The sequence below is a fragment of the Spermophilus citellus genome (genome assembly GCF_964194105.1).
Source record: "Spermophilus citellus genome assembly, chromosome: 3".
NCBI lineage: Eukaryota > Metazoa > Chordata > Mammalia > Rodentia > Sciuridae > Spermophilus > Spermophilus citellus.
Window position 1 is genome coordinate 216,922,832 of NC_138184.1, and position 19,795 is coordinate 216,942,626.

The 19,795-nt window shown below is 49.1% G+C and overlaps 1 protein-coding gene across 8 annotated transcripts in view; it reads right to left on the reverse strand.

The window, feature by feature from the left end:
* The window catches only part of HIPK2 (homeodomain interacting protein kinase 2), a 196,980-nt gene that overhangs the window by 117,322 nt on the left and 59,863 nt on the right, over positions 1-19,795 (reverse strand). For all 8 annotated transcript variants that reach the window (XM_081287445.1, XM_081287438.1, XM_081287441.1 and 5 more), the window contains exons 2-6: positions 10,899-11,022; positions 10,498-10,617; positions 8,781-8,867; positions 7,175-7,359; positions 1,367-1,529 (exon numbers count right to left, since the gene is read on the reverse strand). In XM_081287445.1, the coding sequence (XP_081143571.1) occupies positions 1,367-1,529; positions 7,175-7,359; positions 8,781-8,867; positions 10,498-10,617; positions 10,899-11,022 (679 nt within the window). The remainder of the gene's footprint in view (positions 1-1,366; positions 1,530-7,174; positions 7,360-8,780; positions 8,868-10,497; positions 10,618-10,898; positions 11,023-19,795) is intronic.

Here is a 19,795-nt window from a genome sequence, read left to right on the forward strand (position 1 = left end):
CCCCTGGCGCACGTACCTGAGGGCCCTCCCCTGCACTCTCCTACAGCCTTTGGTGTTGGATGGGGCAGACAGAAGGCAGAGAGGAATAGGGAATTTGGGATCAGGGAGTTAAGATCAGGTGTCTCAAGAAGGCGATGAACAAAACCATGGTGATATTCTGTCAAGAAGCTCACATCACTGTGGATGCCTTAGCCTCAGAGCTGGGCTTGGGCCAGGTGGGAATGTTAGTTTCTTTGATTCTAAGCATTAAAGATTGCGGCTCTTCACTCTGAGGGGGCTTTGAACATTAAAGGTCCCTAGGGGGCAGCAGAGTCCAGGTGGCCAGGATCCTATAGTCTAGGCAAAGGGAGACATGACAGGCTGAGGAGGAAAGCTTCATAAGCCAATGAGTCACAAGTGGCCCAGGGAAACAGGTGGGCTGGGGCAGTGATTGAAAGAAGGGGTCAGGGACTCCTCAGTGACAGGAGGGGACCTGCCAATGAGTGACAGCCAGGTGAAGCTATTTATTCCTCAGGTGTAGAACATCCCCCCCCACACACACACACCTCCTCCCATTGTGTGTGTGTGTGTGTGTGTGTGAGAGAGAGAGAGAGAGAGAGAGAGAGAGAGAGAGAGAGAGAGAGAGAGAGCGCACACCGACATACACATAAACATTATTGTCATTACAAAGTGACAGTAAGAAATCTAGGGACACTTCTTTGAGGGAATGGTAAGATTGGAAGATAGGAATAGAGGAGTCTTAGACTCTAGATGCAGCTGGAGCCAGGACCTGGAGTTCATTCCTTTAATAACCCTTCCTGAGTGTCACCTGTTTCAAGCACTCTACAAAGCTGCTGGATCCTGCCAATTATTGGCAAAAGGTTGGAAATCTGTGGAATTTCCTTAGTTTTCCAGTCCCTTTTAGTTCCAGCTGCAGGAATCCTGGTGACAGACTACACTGCCCCCCCCCCCCCCCATTTGGAGAAAGAACAGGTTTTATCTTGAAAACAAAATCATGTGGAGCCAAGGGAGTGGGGATAGGGAGGGGCCAGAGTCCCTGCTGGTTCTTGAATTTCCTACCAGGCAGATGTCAGGCATAAAAGGATCATGGTTGCTCCCCGCCCCATTCCCACACTGGGGCAAAGAAAGGCAGGAAGAGGTGCTATCTTAGAAGTCCCTCTGAGAGTCCTTTCTGGGACCCTTCAGTGGGGCTAGGAGCCAACAGAAAGAGTGCCTGGTCTCTCAAAAGAAATCACCATGGCAGCAAATACTTCCTTAGGAGTGAATGATAGCAGAAGGATTCTGTCCTCTGACTGGGTTTAGTGGGGAAATCAGTCTTGCTGCTCACATGGGCAGCCTGCCTGGTTCCCCTCAGCACCCGGCTTACCTGGTTGTGGACAGTGGTCAGCTGGTTGTTGAAGGTCATGGTCAGGTTGGTAGAGGTGCTGGGGGCCACATGCGTGATGAAAGGGGTTTTGCTCTGGTTCACTGTGTCATACATGTTCACCCGACGTTTGCAAATCTCCATGTTTTGGAAACATGATTTGACACTGTTCACATAAAAAGCAGAGACAGACACAAGGGAAAGGGGTGAAGATCAAATAGGATAAAGGGGAGAAAATGGAGGGAAATAATTAATCCAATCAACAACAACCAGAGAAACTTAAGTTTACCCAAAATGTCCTGGTTTCTCATGTAACATCTGTGCATTTGTGACCGCCGATGTTACTTGGATGGCTTTCCCATGGCCCTGCCACCTTTCTCATATCCTGGGTGGAAGGAGGTCGTACATATCCCAGTAGGCATGACACCTCGCTGCATTCCCCATGTCGCCCCTCTGCCTCCTGCTTCACTGCCCCTTCTCCACTCCGGGGCTTCTGGCCCATAAACAAATGCATCAGCTCTCTGGGAACATCCAGTAGCTTACAAAGTGCCTGTACCTGCCCCTTTCCTGGGCCACCGGCACGATCTAGGGGATGGCCAAGGAACTCTCCTAGTGCCAGGAACACATGGCTCCTCTTTGTCCTCAACAGAATTGGTATGTAAAGAAAACGATAAAGATGCAAATAATTAACAATAATGCTGACCCTTGCTGAGAGCATTGATAGGTGTTTGTAATCCTTCACTCAGTCCTAAGGCATCCACAGGATGGAGGTAGGATTAGTGTTCCTATTGTATGAGTGAAGCTGAGGCCCAGGGAGAGCAGGTAGTTTGCCACACAAAGGTAATTACTGTCTAGGGAACCTATACCCTCTCTCTCTCTCTCTTCCTTTATCCTTGTGATTTTTTCTAATTCTTTCTCAGTTACATGAAGTAGCATTTCCCCTTCTTTTTCTTCCTCCATTGCATTGGTGAATCAAAATAAAACCCTAATTACAGAGTTATGAGAGCAGAACAGACACCAGCATCAAGGAAGAAGAAACCTCCAGTGGCCTTGACCTTTCCAGTTCCCGAAGATCCATCATAAAGCATCCTGCAGAGCCTACATACTGCTGCTCATTCACTTTCGGGTCTTCATTTCCATAGAGTCACTTTTCCTCGAATGCAATTTTCAGGATAAACTTCCACTTAATCTTCAATTTAAAATGTCCATTTTAATTAGAATGTAATAATTGAATATAAGAAGTAGTTTTTTACTATTTTAAGATTATAAATGTCCACTATTTCTATGTACACCAGGTTTTGGGCTAAGTGGTTGTTTGTGGGATATCCCAAAGCATCCTTTCCATAAGATGCATTCCAAGTTTCAAACTCTTAGACATGACTTACATAATCCTATATCTAAGTTTATGATTACTTACACTTGCCACATAATGCATGCTAAATAAACATTTACTGATTGATGACCTTGAAGAGAAAAAGAAAACATATTCCATGGTAACCAACAGTTTAAAATACTGCTACTAATGCTGGCGATGCCAAGGGGTTTGGAACTTCCAGCAAGTACCATGCTGCATGTGGAGGCTAAAGGTGTAAACAACATATTTTGTATTTTTTTTTTTTTTTTTTGGTACCAGGATTTGAAGTCAGGGATGCTTAATCACTGAGTCACATTTCCCATTCCCCAGCCCTTTTTATTTTTTATTTTGAGACAGGATCTCACTGAGTTGCTTAGGGCTTCACTAAGTTGCTAGCTATCTTTGAACCTGTGATCCTCCTGCCTCAGCCTCCCAAGTTGCTGGGATTATAGGCATGCACGACTTACACATTTTGTATTCTCTTTGGAATGCATTTAAAGCACTTGATGGTTTTGTGATGGTTTAGTGCAAAGTTCTGACTCCTTCAGAATTTTCTAACTGAAATGATTTGCATTTTGATTGTCTGGACAAGGCAAGTGCTTTTACTTTGGGTTAGTTAAGAAGATTGGTTTTTAAAAGATTCGTACACTAGAACTCTGGTACGGGCAAATGAGGGGGCATCTCTTTCACCTAGTAATCCAGATGTTGGGGCAGCTGTCCCAAGGTTGGGAGTCCATAGCAAGGTGGGCCTGGAGATTTATTTTCACACCCGAGTTTTCCATGGTCTTCCCAGCAAGTTCTGGGGAGCCCTAGGGTTTTGGCCTTCTCTCAGGAAGACTATGTGTTCTCAAAGGCCTGCCTCTCCTTCTGAGGCCCGCTTTCAGTGTTCCTCAGTAAAGCATTGTGTTGGTGGTTCCTTACAGAAGCCAGAGGAGGACAGGATGCCATTCCTCAAGCTCCCCCTACTATATGGGGCTGATTTTATGGGGTGAGTGCCTCACCATCTTAGTGCTCAGTTAGCTGAAGTAGAATTTCTCCTTAGTGCAAATGGTTGCAGGGCTTTCTGAGAACACCCCATATCCCGTCTCCTGTCCCTGCTGTTTCCCATCATCCTTCTTTACCCCTGAACATAGAAAAACTGGTGTCCTGGGAGTCCTAGCCAGTACGTCACCAAATTTGTCTTTTTTCTTGTGTTACAGATGACACCTCCCTGATTGATTCCTGCCACACTCAAAAGTAGGGCAAATCCCCTGAAAAAAGTTTGAGGGGCTGGGGTTATAGCTCAGCGGTAGAGCGCTCGCCTCTCATGTACAAGGTCCTGGGTTCGATCCTCAGCACACATAAAAATAAATAAAAGTTATTGTGTACAACTACAAAAAATAAATACTAAAAAAAATAAAAAGAGTTTGAAAGAGTTGGTCCCTATTCCTTCTTTGTTACTGGAGTTGGGTTTTTTCAAAAGCGGCTCTGAATGAAAGAGGCACTGTCTGGTAGTTGCGATGCAACTTGACTTGCTTCGCTGACTGGGAGGAACAGAACTGACACAGACGAAGCACTCTGGGTGCCCCCACTCACTGTAGGCTGGATAGGGTCCTGTCCAGGCTGGAGACTCAGCCAATGGCAGGGCCAACCATGATCTGCAAGCCTCTCTTTTCACAATCTTCCCTTTCCCTCCAGATCTAAGAGAACTTGTTGCTCTTGGGCACCCTAATTTCCCTGCAGACCACAGGGATGTGATTCCTTATTCTTTCGTGTCCAGAGTATCTGAGGACATGAAATTTCCCATCCACCAAAGACCGCCTGTCCCACTCATTCACCCAGGCCGTTGCCACTGGCTTTGTCTTCCTCTCTAAGCCCTTCTCTGCCCACCCAGGAAGGCTTCGGAGGCTGCACTGATGACTCTTTGAACATCCTGGCTTCTAGGTTGCTTGTCATCTCAGTAACCTTGTCCTCATGCCCATCACCCATTTTCTGGTGTGCCAGACCTGAAACTGTTCCACTTCCCCAAATCATGAACTCAAGCATTCTACTCATGGCCACATTCTCTACCCATCCAGCTTGTTCAGCTATTACTATGATAACTTTTTTTTTTTTGATAATTCACTCCTTTATTGCTAATACAACTGCTGAGGAGATAAGTATGCATTGGGCATCAACAGTGGCCCATGTAGCAGTTGCAACAGGTAGACCCATCTCTAATCCGGCTCTTGAAGGAGGGTTTGTTCATGTCTGCCAGGAACATGTGGTCCTGGGAACCAGACGGTGCATCTCCAAGCATTAATTTCCTATATCTGGCTCTCCTGTTGTTAAACCAAACCTACACTCTGGTTTTAGTCACATTGATGTATCTTGCAAGTCCCTTTCTGGTGGTCACACCAGGGTATTGAGTTGCCTGGAAAACACTTTTCAGTTCCTGCAACTGCCACTTTGAGAACTTGGATTCGTGGATGGCTGTGCTGAGGCTGAGGAACCGCCTCAGCCATGTTTGTAGGGTGCCTGGGCTGCTGCTCCTGCCTGGACTGCTGGTCACCACCACTGGCCTTGTGGTATGCAACACCTCCCTGCTTCACAGCGCCCTCGTGGTGGAGGTAGCTCTCTTGAATCACGTCCTCCACGAGGCCTACAGTTCCTTCACGAAAGTGGCCACCACCAGTAGCAGCTGCTTCCTCTGTGGCTGCTGCTGGCACACCTTGCTCTGCCTCAGCTGCTATCTCCATATACACATCCCCAGACCACATAGCTGGGGTCATGGTCCTGGTATGGCTGTGACGTACAGCTGCCAGCTGGCCTCTATCCTATGACTAATTTTTTAAGCACCTTGTTCAGTGGGACCCTTCTCATCTTCACATTCCTTTCAGCTAAGGCTCGGCATTGCTACCATTTTGGATTACAACCACTGTATTGCCAGCAACATCGCCTTCCTCATCAACCCGTCTTTTTCTCTTATCAGTCTGGCAAAGTTTGACCCAGACAAACCCAGCCATCTGTTTTCTCCTTGGGAGGTCAGTCACATCATCTGCTTTTCAGGTCCAACTTCATGCTCTCGTCAGTTTGCTCTGAAACTTCTGCTCTAGATATCTAAACTTTCTATCCTGCTCAAACCACCAACCACCTTGTTTGCAACACACAACCTCACCATCTACTTCAGAGGGACAGACACTATCGGACAGGAACTCTCTCAGCTTTTCTCCACCAAGCCAGCACACCTGCTAACACCCACACCTCCCTTTGTCTGCCATCTTTTGGTGATACTGGCCCATCTCCACCTGTGTTCTAACTCAGGCCTTTCCACTGTGTTAATAAACTGACCCTGAGCAACCCTGTCCCCTAATTTCTCATTTGCCACCATATTGTTCCCATCAGAATTTAAACTTGTTCAAGCCTTCTTGGTCTTCAAAAAGAAATCCCTCTGCCCCTCCCTGATCACCCGTAGATTTCTCCCCTCCCTTTCCATTCTCATGAGAGGCTGCTATTTCTCAAGAGAGGCTGCTATTTCTCTGCTTTTCACTGGATCTTTCAACCTGCTATGGCCTTCTGTTTCCACCACTGCACGGAAAGGGCTGTCACCAAAATACCAATGACCTCCAGATTATAAGATTTGATAGACATTTTCCCCAGACTACTGTGCAGCAGCAGAGAGACCTCTGTTCAAGATAAATTTAACTAGCCTTCCTCTGCTTCAAAGTCTTTGACGTTCTATTATTCTTTGGATAAAGACCCAAATCCTTGCCATGCAGGGCTTGCTCCTGTGGCCTTGGTATCTTGCCCACTGTGCCCAAGTCTGGGGCTCAGTCCTGCCCATGCTGAGTGTCCACACAGACAATGCCCTGCCTGCTCGTGCCTATTCTCTTCCTTGTCTTCAGAGGGCACTTCTCAGGGTCTTGCTGGACTGACCTTGTCATATATGCACATAATGACCTTCCCTTTCTTGATGGAGACTGGGGATTTGGGCCACTTGTCTTCCTCCCGCAGACAGTAACCTCGGTGGGCAGGGCCAATTGCTTTGTTCCCCACTTGCTCCAGTTCCTGGTACCGTAAATGAACAAATCCAGACATAAGCTAGACTGGGTCCACTCCAGGGTGACTTGGGAGTAAACCTGGTGCTGAAACTAGTTTTGTTCTTGGGCACTGCCCTTCTCGGAGTTCCCTCCACGCGTGGACCCCTGAGTTGGCTTCATCCGACCCCAGGATCTCCATGCTCCATTGTCCCCTCTTTTTTGGTATCGAGCAAACAGCGACCAGGGGTCCTGGTCCAACCCCCATATTTTTATAAAGGTTTTATGGGAACGCAGCCTCGTGCCTTTGTTTCCGTGCTGTGTGGTTGCTTCCATCCATAAAGACGGAGCTGGGTAGCTGCAGCAGAAACCAGATGGCCACAGAGCCTAAAATATTTAGTACCCAGGCTGTTAAAGAAAAAGGACCATTCCCTAGTATAAAGCAACAAGCAGGACACCTACTGTGTGCTATGGGGAAAATCGAGTAGGTGTGTCATGGTGACAAAGGGGTGGTTCAGGGTTTCAATTGGCGTGATTCTCTTATCAGCATCTATGGTCAGCATCTTCTTCAACAGGTCAATGAACTCCCGCCGGTCTGCCTTCTCCACCAACATGTCACTCCCTTCCAACTCTGTCGTCATGTTCACCTGGAAGCAAGCAGGACAGGTGACCAAGGGCCTCAGCAAGCCTTGCCTCCCCCACCTCTCTTTACTCTGTCCTGTCCCTCCTGCCAATCTCCAGGCCCCTTCCCAGCTCAGGGAGGCCACCTCTGCCCCTGTGGAGGCACCACCCTCAGGCTGCTGTAGCCCCCAGGAGGTGGCTTTGCTCTCTGCAGGAGGAGGTCAGGCTCTGGGAAGGGGCGAGGGGTAGGTGGCACCTGCAAACACATCTCAGTGACAGGACGAAAACTGCTCCTGCTTTAATCAGCTAAGTCAAAATGTAGCTCTCATCACACCTCATTAAAAATAACTCAAGATGAAAGAGTTCTGGAGACTGGTTGCATAACAATGTGATGCACCTAATTCCACTGAACTGTACATATAAGAAAGGCTAAGATGGTAATTTTATGCTCTATGTTTTATGACAATTAAAAGAAAAAAGAATCACAATGAAGCAATACAAAAAAGATCCAAAAAACGGTTTATTTAACCTTCAGAAGGAAATGGAAGGCTCCAAGTGCCCTCTTCCTCCATCTACAGCTCCCTGAGTTGGGACTGGAATTATTTTATTCTCTGTGTTCACTGTGGTCACCTCTGGCCAAAGCAGGCAGGGTATCTGAACACAGGATTTTTCTTCCAAGAGAAAGTCTCTACCAGGTTGGCTTTTAAATTCTTGTTTTTTGGCCCTTTCTATTTTTTCCAAGGTATGCTCTGGAAAGCAATTTCAGTGTTCTCAGACAATCTAAGCTACTAATCAACTGACAAGTGTGCTTTACTCAGAATCAGGATTTTTGGTTACACTCATCTGCAGTAAGAGGTGTGCTAAGTGTTTATTGGACTATAGCTTTATTTCTCATTGCTTTAAAGAAAACTCACTTTGGGTTGTCCTGATTTTAGACTAGTCTTCACACTAAAAATAGCTGAAGTTTTAGAATTTTCTCTGGGGCACGAAGTTGAGAGTCTATGGTCCCTGCTAGTGAGCTGAGAGAAATAAGTGGAGTAGGTTGAATTATGTTCCCCTATAAGATACGTTCCTGGGCTGGGGTTGTGGCTCAGTGGTGAATTGCTTGTCTCACATGTGTGAGGCACTGGGTTCGATCCTCAGCACCACATAAATAAATAAAATAAAGGTATTGTGCCCATCTACAACTTTAAAAAAAAAAAAAAGATCTGTTCCTGTCCTAATCCAAAGTAACCGATGGGGTGTTTGCAGATAGTGACACAGCTACCAGGCAAGGGATGTGAGGATGCCAGGGCCACCAGAAGTTGGTAGGGAGTCATGGATGGTTTTCCCTGGGGTCTTCAGAAGGAACACAGCCCACAGATGCCTGCACTATGCACCCCGGCAGAGGTCCTGCTGCACATGGTGTTCAAAGGGCTTGCACTGCATATTCACCCAGGGCACTTACCTGGGCCATGTCATCCAAACAGTTGAAAATGTACTTTCTTGCTTCTTTTGACTTAATCCCTGTCTCTGCTTCATGGTCATCTGGTGTCTATCAAGAGAGGCAAAAGCTGATTGGTAATGTGGCTTAGCTCCTAGTCACTCAGTCTCAAACACTTGAGCTCATGCTTCCCGCAGAGGTTCCTTCCTACCTGGTAGAGAAGAGGCTTTGATTCTTCTTAAAGTAACCTGCACACTAATTCCTTTATTCATCCACACTCATTCATCCTTCTGCCTTCCCATGAACACCTCCATTCATGGCCTGCTCTGAATCAGCGATGGAGTATTCTAAGATGAGGGCGGTCTGCCGTGTTCCTGACTTCCCTGCAGCCTTCCCTAAGTTTGAGATAGGAGTCTAGGTGGAAAAGCAGGAGCCCCTTCTTATATAATATGTTATATAAAATATTACTTTATGTAATAAGTCCTTATACACGAAGCTCTCCCAGTGCTATTTCAAAGCACATTAACCTATGAAGTAGTCTTCCTAACCACACTAGGATGATTGCTAACCCCATTTTCCAGACAGGAAAACAGGAATGGAAAGCCTAGGGAACTTGCAAAGGTCCTCTGGCCAGCAGGTGGCAGGTGGCTCCAGAGCCCGCGATCTGTGCTGCCTGGGCAGGGACACAGACATCCACTGCTTCCATTGGCTGGGAAACCGCTGTTTCCAATTGTCATGAGGTTTTGGACTCATCCATGGACAGAGGTGACTGATCCCAGAATCTCACTCCAGGACAGCACACCTGAAACTGCTGACTCCTGGGAACAGCTGGACGAGTGGGATGAGGCTCTGCCTCCCGCCTGGCTCAGCCTCCTCCACCCGAGGGCTTCCAACTGGAGCTGACCTTGATGCTCATCTTTATAGTGGCCAAATGGCCTAAGAGTGCCTGCTTAGTTCATAACTCTCTTTTCTCAATCTTCTGTGACTATTTGCCACATGTTATTTTTAAACTATATTAGAATCTGGCTGTAGTTTCTGCCAAAAAACCACCTACCCACCCTGCTGCAAAAAAGGAAACACCTCAAGTGAATATAAAACATATTTAAGACTTTTATTATTTTCTCTTTCCCAGGAAAATACATTAATTTGAATTACTAGGCACAGATCAAAGTGAAGGCAAAATATGTTTCCATTTGTGTAAAACCTGAAGAACTTATGGCATGCCACAGAGCACATGCCACCTCAGACCAGACCACGGGGCCTGCGATACGCACCTTGCTGAGGTGGTTCCTTTGCCCAGAGAACCCTTCACAAACCTCTCTGCATCCTACGGGGCCCACCCCTACATTCTAGTTCTCAAGGTCATGGGTCAGAGCTTGCTGCACGTGAGCCTGGCTCCCTCTGGACTCTGTACTCCTCCAGGCCAAGGGGTAGCTCATTTCTTTCTCCAGAACAAATCAGTCCTCGAGGCTCATGGAGTGAAATCCTGGGAGTTCAATGATCTTAACTGGGGACTCAAGCTTCTCAGGCATCAGTGGGCCAAGAGGAAAGGTGCTTTTGAACTTGCAAGTTCGGTCACACCATGTATTAACAACCACACCCCATCCCCCCATTTTGCTCACCAAATTAAAGTGAGACCTGGGATCAATGCGCTAATGTCAAAAGCGCCCCTCTAATGGAGCTGTGCCCTCCTTCCTGAGTGTTGGGCCACTGGCGAGGAGGGAGGGGATGCTCTTCCTACCTTCAGTCTCCACAAAGGATACGGCGAGTCTGTGTCACGGTTGAAAAACCTAGTTGTCTTTGTCCCTGCGCTTAATAAATATTCAGCTGGCAAACCCTGTGTTTGTGAAATATACCGAATCTGCAAGAAAAGACGAGAAGGGGGTCAGGGCTTTTCTTGTCACTGTACATATGGCATACTCATGGCTCTTGTGGATTTGAAAAAAAATGGAAATGACAGTTTCATACAAAAAGAAGAAGGAAAAGAGAACAAAATAGCAAGGTTAAGGGAAGCAATTTTGGGAGATAATGAGTGAGTCTATGATGGCACCCATATGTGGGGTTAGAAATGAAATGCTAATCAGGATATTTTTAAGCTGAGGAAGAGGTCCCGCTGTGAATACCTGTGTCATTGGGACCCACCTGATCATATTCAGAAGCTCCTGGATACAATGGCCAACCCAGGAATAGCTCTGCAATGACACAGCCCAGGGACCACATGTCAATCGCCTCGCAAAACGGTAAACCAAGGATGATTTCAGGGGCCCTGGAAAGGAAGAACGGAAGGAGCCATTAGCAGCGTGGAGACATAGGCAGCTGTTTCTACATGAACTCTGGCTTTCCAACCTGGGGACTCCTACTGACTGCCTGTGGAGGCCTGTGGTGCCCAGGAGACTTGGTGTGGTGCAGTGACCCATCCACTCTCGGGCTCCGTCTGGCTGGCTTGGTGTAGGGCCAGGCCGGTACCTGGGGAGCAGATCTTACAGGAAGCACACTTATCAGCTTCACTACCTACATGCCAACCAGATGAAATGATGACCACGTGAATGGGACTAGGGAGCCAGCTTTTATAACTAAAGACCTGGAAATCTTTGGAGGATGCTTGTTTTTTACAAAGGAATTCCGACACACAAATGTTCTCCTTTTAAGAAGATGTGAAACAATTTGCTTCCACCAAAACAATGGGGTTAAGTCCAATATCCATTCTCACCGGTGATTCTTTTCTTGGGGATCTATCTCATATTTTCTCAAGGAAACATCACTATTTTGTTTTCATTAGCTTCTACAAAGTTAATCTCAGAAGAAGATCTCTCATGTTACAATTATCATTCCCTGTTCATGAATACATCATCTAGGAATCAACCAGAATTCCATTAGAAGCTACCAACAACCCATTCTTGACTATAGGAGCCTATGTCCCCTCACACAACAGACAAGGTCACATACTGGAGATTTCAAAGAAAACCACTTAAATTCAGAAAACTGCACATGAAATTGGTAATCAAAACCAGAGACCACAGAGCACACCCTCTTCTCTGAGCATTTGTTACGACTCAGGAGGGGTACGTCTTAGGGACAACCAGGCTCAAAATTTGACACGTGAACACGGCTCATACTCTTTGGAACTGTGGCCTCGGGCGCTGTGTGATACAAAATGCATCAGCCCCGCCGTAGCTTTCTCCCTACGTTTCCCACTTGATAAAGCGAAGCGAGGGGAGGCTGTTGTGCCTGCTGTTAGCAATCAAGAGCGGTAGCCAAGGGTGGAGGCTGTCCTCCACTGGGTCACCTTTTGCCCACCTGACAGGAGAGGCACCAGGTGGCCTCTGCTGGCTTCTGATCTTCTGGATGAATTTTCTCCATTCAAAAAGCAAGCTTCACCTCCCCCATTTAAATTTGCTCTCATTGCTAATCTCCCTTCTCTAGAAAATAGTATTGAAAACAACAACAACAAAAAACCCCATCCAAACAAACAAAAAAACCCACTGAAATATCTTGTGACAAAGTTTGGATTTTTCAGATGCTCAAAGGAGGTGGAGATGGTGCTTCTGGAGTCACCTCACTGTTGCTCTGGGCAGTAAGGGGGTATGATGGTCTGGATGCTGAATGTCCCCCACAGGCCCTATGTGGTCCCCCGGGGTAGTGCTACTGGAAGGTTGCAGAACCTTTGGGAGGTGGGGCCTAGTGAGAGGCCCTTGGGTCATCGGGAGCATGTCCTTGAAAGGGACTTGGGCCTCCAACCCCTTTCTCTTTCCTTTTTGCTCCATGGCTCATGATGGTTTTGCTCTGTTGTGCTCTCCCACCAGGAAGTGCTCCTCACGCTAGGCCCAAAGCAACGGGGCCAGCTGACCAGGGACTGGAACCTTCAAACTGTGAACCAAAATGCCCGATTGTATCATAAGTCAGTTGCCTCAGAGAAGGAAAGCTGACTAACAGAAGGAGAGTCACTGCCGGGAGGGCACGGAGCACACTATCCCCGTGCTGCTATTTCACAGGCCTTTCATTGTCCCTGTCCCCGCTACTGGGGATGGCTGCCAGGGCTCTCCCTGGCCCCTCACTCTCCTTCAGGCCACTCTGGGCTGCTCTCGCCCTCTGGCATCCAAGAGCTGGGGCTGCCTGGGTGGCTCCATGATGAACCCCGGCTGCACACCCTTGTTTCAGGCAGCCTCAACCCCAAGCCTGCCAGGTCACCTGTGCCCCATGTGTCCCACATACGGGGCTCCCACATTCACCATCTTAGTGTGGGATGACAAGGTCCTAGCTGGATCACCTCTAGTGTGCTATAAGGATGGGTTCAGTTTACTTAAAAATCGCAGCCCTCAGAAAGAGAAAGGAATGCCCGAAAGCAACCCTATGGAGAGAGCGCTCAGCGCTGCGCTCTCCCCGCCTCGCCCGCTCTAGAGTCAGTGCCCTGCCTCCTGTCACGTGTGGCGCGGGCCTGGGCTGCCTTCAGTGGGTGGCCAGAGTGGCTGATGTGGGGATGTGTGCTACGCCGTTCTCCAGGTAAGTTCCCTGGGGTCTTCTCTGCGCTTGACCTTGGGCCGGCCCTTCCTATCAGTTAGATGGGCTCTCACAGCCCCAAAGCAGGCTGCCTTTTACCTGTGGACACCTCCCTTTCCAGTTCCTGTCCCCTGGAGCCATGCACAGCAGAATCCAAAACTGAGACTGTCTCCCCGGCACTCTGGTGACGTTCTTGGGCAAGAAGCAGAAGTTACAGGTCTTGACAGCGGACGTTACACGAGCAGGGCCTGTGAAAATTGCTTAGTCCACCAAGAAAATGAAGCGCAGCTGCCCCTGGTACCATGACACACACATACAGCTCAGGTTTTTCCTTCTCTGACCACAAAGAATAAATGCTCGGCCTCAGGTTAAACGGTTGGGGAACAAAAGAACAGCTCCGTCCTGTGAAGGGCTCTCAAGCTGGGAGGGTGACACTGGAGCATGGGGCAACTGACAACGGATACGAGACATGGGAACACAGACACCAGACTCGGAAAGTAGCTGAAGAAGCACCTGACGGACACCAGCAACTCCACTCTAGAAAACCAAGAGACTGCAAGGACAGAATAAGCAAACGTGACAACACACCCAGACCCAGAGGGTCCCTGCCCTCCCGTCTCCCGCAGCGCTGCCGGGTGCCCTGCCACTCCCCACCCCAGTCCCTGTGGGTGATCTCCCCTGTGGTTTCCATCTCTTGACCCACTGTATCCCCTCAGCCTCTTCTAATGGGACCTGGCGATGCTCTGCTGAGTACTGTCCTTGGTGAGACCGGCATGGCCTCCACACTGTCATGTCCATGGTTAACTTCTCACCCGCAGACCCGAGAGCTGCCTTTCTTCCACACAGTCCACCGCTCCACTCTGCACTCTTGCTCTTGGTTTTCTGGGCGCCACAGTCTCCCAGATCTGTCCATCCACCCCTCTGCTACTGGCCTGTCCACTTCCTTTATTGGCTTGTCTTCCTCCATCCACTGTCACATGCTGGTGAAGCCCTGGGCCCTGCTCATCTCCTTGTCGATTTTTGCCCAAGATAATTGACATGAGTTGAATTTTGTAAAAGATCAGCGAAAGTTGCAATCCTGGGACCTCAGAATGTGACCTTATTTGGGAATGGGGTTGTTGCAGGTGTAATTAATTAAGATGAGGCCATACTGAAGTAGCTGGCCCCTAATCCAATATGACTAGTGTCCTTATAAGAGGGGAATTTGGACACAGCCACAGCAGCAAAGGGGCCATGTGAAGACAGAGACAGAGTAGAATTAGCTGCCACAAGCCCAGGAACACCTGGAGTTACCGAAGCAGGAAGATGTAGGAAAAGACACCCCCTGGAGGCTTCAGAGGGAGCATGACCCTGATGACACTGGATTTTGGTCTTCCAGCCCCCAGAACTGTGAGAGAAGTATGTGAATAAGTATCCACACATTTTGTGGCATTTGTTATAGCAGCCTCAGGAGACTGACACAGTAAATTCACTCCCACAAGTTTAAACTCTGCTTGTATTTCCAAATTTCTGTCTCCATCCCTGAATTCTTTTCTCAGCTCCTGACTTAAGTCTGACAGCCTGCTGTCTCCTTGTTATGCCTCTCAGTCATCCCAGAGTTCATGTGTTTAGAAGGGAACTCTAAGCCAGGCTCCGTGGTGCACACCTGTAATCCTAGCAACTCAGGAGGCTGAGGCAGGAGGATGGACAGTTCAAAGCCAGCCTCAGCAAAAGCAACTCAGTGAGACCCTGTCTCTAAATAAAATACAAAATAGGGCTGGGATGTGGCTCAGGGGTGGAGTGCCCTTGAGTTCAATCCCTGGTAACCCACCCCTGCCCCACGCAAAAAAAGGGAAATCTACTTCATCCCTCCTCTCCAAACCAATTCCTTCCTTTTCCCTTCACTCTTTGGAAGGGAGCTACCCCACCCTCAGACGCTTAGCCAGAAATCTGGAAAGGATCTTTGATCCCTGTCTTCGTCTCTTCCCTCTCCACCATCTAATCCATGCACAGGATCAGCTCCAAAGTCTCCCGCACATCAGTCCCAGGTTCTCTGTGTTCCTGGCAGGGCTCTGGCCCTGGCCGGCCGTCCCACCTGGAGCTTCCTGTCCAGCTCCCCTCCCTGCCGCCCTCCCTTGCTTGTGTGCTGGGAATTGGACCCGGGGCCTTGAGCCCACCAGGCCACCCATCCACTCTCCTGCCTGCACCCCCTCCTTCTCAGCTGCCCCGCTGCACCTAGGGTGAAGTCTGGATCCTCCACGGCCCAGGCTCCAGCCATTCTCCCAGCCCTTTCAGGTTCCGCAACCCGTCGGTGCCTTCCGACCCTCACGGGACGTTGTCCCTGCCTGGAATGCTCTCCATGGCTGCCCATTGCCATCCTCACACCTCAGCCTAACTGTCACTGCTACAGACAACCCCCCTGATGACAGCTGGTCTCCATCTATGTGCCAGAAATGTCACTGTACAGGACTTTCCCAGGAACCTGCCCACTGTGTCTACTCTACCAAGTCCACAAGGCAGCATGGTGCCTGGTATCCAGTAGCCACTCAATCAATACGTGTTTGCTGATTGAATAAACCTGGATTAAATATAAGCAAGTGCTAGAGTATGTCTGTGACCCACTGGAGGTTGGAAGGCAGTGCAGAAACGGGAATGTCAGGGTGACTCTGCTGAAGGAGTGGAGGCTGGGGCCCCAGGGCAGGCCTCAGCCAGGGCGAGGGGCAGGTGTGGGCCAGCCCACGCTCACCTGTAGAGGCGCCTGAGCGGGGCTGCAGGGAGAGTTAGAGACACCTATTTGCAGTTGCTTGTCAGCAGAAAAGAGGAGGAGCAGGGTTGGAGTGGCCCCAAAGTCACGTAGGATGGGGGTTTAACACCTCAGATTTGGTCCAAGCCTCTCATTTTGTGGCCACGGTGTCATGCCCTGGAAGCCATCTCCCTGCCTGGTGACACAGAGGCTCGTTTTATCAGGGCCTTCAGTGCACCGCTGACCACCCAAGATCCTTGATGCCTTTTCTGAGCCACCTTGAGCTCTTCTCCCTCCCCAGGGATGTGTCTTCTCTGCTCGAAAGAGACATATTTCGGATACAGCCTTCTTTCCTGCCCTCCCCTCTTCCTTCCATCTGCTCTACTCAGACACACCTCCTCTGGACTGGCTTGCCATGGGACAAAGATGCGAGGAATGACAAGCTCACACCAGCCTGGCCCAATAAATATTAATGGAGCACCTGCTGGCCCCACACCGTCTCAGAGAATCTCCTCATTCCTATTTTGGGACGTCGAAAATACTTTAAACATACATAAAGTGTCAGACAAAATTTACACCTAAGAAAGATGGATCATTCTTTTCCAACATTTCTAACGAAAGACAGTGGTAGTCTTGACAAATGGCAAAGCGGGGGTGGCCTCCAGGCACCAGGCAGCGTGAGCACATCCCTCTCCCCACATCCAGAGCCTAGCACAGTGCCTGGGGCACAGAAAGTACTCAGTACACACTGCTAGAGGGAATGGCTGTGCCAGCTGCAGCCCCCAGGTGGCTGGTCTCCCCACCTGGGAGCTGGCAGCCCCCAGCAAGAGGCAGACTCTCCCTCGGCCTTCTGATTTCAGTTGGAGAGGTTCGCAGTTGGCTCCAGTTCAGGGAGAGTGGCTGGCTCCTGAGCACACGGCACGAGGGTCCCCGTACTGCTGACCACACCCCTGCCACCTGCTGCTCCTCACCTTCCCTGTCGCAGCACCTTTGCACACCTCTGTCTGAAAGAATCTCCTCAATACTACTTTGGGACATCAAAAATACTTGGAACATACATGATGTGCCAGACAAAACTTGCACCTGGGAAAGAGAAGGACCATTCCTTTCCAACATCCCCATGACAAGACACTGAAAATTCTGTTTTCCTATAGGAAGAGAAAAAAAACCCACCCAACTGTCATTTTAACACATCAATTATTGAAGCTTTGATATTTAGCTCCTCTAGCTCTCTTGCTCTCTAGCTCTCTTGCTACCCCTAGATGAGCCCAGATCATGTGACCCTGCAGGGGACGACCTCCAGCTGAGGTGTGGAGATACAGACGGAGCCCTGGGCTCTCGGGCCCAATCCCAGGGCTCTCAGGTTCTGTCGTCACCTGCTTCCTGTGCTGGAATGAGGATTCAATTAAACAGAGCATCCTAGGAAGCACCTTGCAGGGCCTGGCATGGAGTAGCAATCAACACACATTAAATCACTTATCTATTATCTTCCTGAACCCACATGACAGTAATCAAATAAGAGAGCATCTCTTTCTTTTTGCAGGGGATACTGGAGATTGAACCCAGGCCTGGTTCATGCTAAGCACAGGCTCTACCACTGAGCTAACCCTCACCCCCTTTTCCTCATTTTTAAAGCCCCCTTTCCTTCTTATACCTTGAAACATTAGGAGACTGTTTAACAAACAGCCATGCGCCTGTCACCAGCTTTGGAAGCAGAACTCCCTATCCATCCCCCTCCTTTCACTTGGTCCCATATTATCACTGGTGGCACGTAGTGCACTGTGCACCAGGACTGAGAAAGTGGTGCCTGTCCTGGGCCATGTGGCTCCTCCTAACCAAGCGGTCTTGAGGTCAGAGTGATGCCCAGGAATACAGCCTGGGGACCAGGTCCAGGGGGGGTGCTCGGGGGGTGCTCACAGCATCAGAGGCAACAGCGGTAAGATGCAGGAAGCAGGGCAGCAGCCTCTACTCACCCCAGCCTCTCCCCGGCGGAACACAGGCCGAGCCAATGTCCCCCTCACACCCTCGGTGCTCTGATCAACAGGGCAAGGTTCAGCACTCCCGGAGCGAGCCATTAATCTGCAGCACTAATCCGAGAGCACAGGGAGAGCTGAGCGGTGCTGGAAAAATGTTACTCAATTTCCCCAAGTTTTTATTTCACCATCTATAAATGTGATTATTAATCTCGCTTTTTCCTCTTGTCTCTACAGCAGCTTATGAAGATAAATTATGGTCAGCAGAATTATAAAGCAGTTTGAACTCCTTGGAAGCAAGACACTCTATTAGTCCGTGGTATTTTATAATCACTGATATTATAAGGTGTACTTGAATTGAACTGCAGTGAAAAAGCCCGTTCCCACAAATATATGTAGATTGAAAGTAACCTCGGTATGGCTAGGGCAGAAGCAATCAAAATGTAAAATTGTATTTCAGATGGGTTGTTAAATCTTATGTTTCCACTGCAAAAATAAGGAGACTTGGCAATGCTGTCATGAGCTCTGAGCCACTGTCTGAGCCGGTGACCTGAGTGGAAGCGAGGGATTACATCAAAGCAACAAAGGACCCAGGAAACAGCCTCTGAAATCTCAAGAGAAGGGAGGAGGAGAAGGAGGAGGAGGCGATTTTGGAGAAATGGGAGCCAGAGGCAGGAGAGACCTGTGCGGAGGGCGGGGGCAGGAGAGCGCCCTGGGAGCCACTCCAAGGCGGAACATGCTCCCACCACTGACGGGGAGCAGGCCAGCACCTGTGCAAGCGGAGCTCAGCGCACACCCGTGAATCCACGAGGGCCCAAGTGGAGATTTAAACAGGGATAGAGGCCGAGCTGGTCCCAGGTCACCCTGGCACATTTAGTTTTGAAAAAGAACAGCTTTTTCAACAAACAGGAGGTCTGAGAGGAGCTGTCTTTTCTGTGGTCAGGGTGTGAGGTGGAGAAGCAGAAGGAAACAGGACCCAGGGTGGGGTTCTAAGAACAAAAGGCGAGGTTGACCAGGAGCCCCGGACTGTATCAGCTTGCACAGAGCTACCCTCGGAGGGGCTAAACAGGGGCACCCTGAGATCTCTGGCCACGCACTTTGCCCTGTGACGAGCTAGAGAGACACCCTGGTAGGAAGCTGCTGCTAAGAGAAGCTACCATTCCCGAGGGAGAGCCAGGAGGGCACTGCACACGCGCCTTGGATGCTTGCAGCTTGATACAAAGCACAGAGCAAGCTCGTGCAGAGATGTCCCAGATGTTCTGCCACCAATGCCCATAAAACTCCGGTGAGGATCATGTCAAGACCCTGCCAGGTGACTCTGTTGCCATTGGATACCTTTGGCTATCACCAACAGAAATGCTCCAGATACTGGGCCAATCGTGTGATCTGAATGGGAGGATGACCGTACTGCAGTTTGGTCTAGATGCTGACATCGTTCTCATGCCACACCTGGACAGTGTCTTGAAGGAAGCTGGCTTCTTTGAATTAACTGGCCATTTCCAGGATAATGTTAGGATCAGAGAGGCAGGTTTTGGATCTGTATTGCTGTGAAGATCTTGGCTCTGCATAAGATTTTCCTGGTGTGCACTAAATACAGACACACCCACACCCACACCCACACCCCCCCACACACACACACACATACTTTTTCCACTGATCTTTGCTTCCTAGCACTGCTCCGCCTCTGTTGAGTGCGGCACCAAAATCAAAAATCTAACTTTCTTGCTTTTATACCAGACAGAAAGGTTGGCTCTGGAACTCAAACTTAGTATAATCTCCAAAGGCTTCTGATGATGGTGGTGTAGACTGGAAACCTGTTTTTGGAGACCAGAACACATTCTAATGCT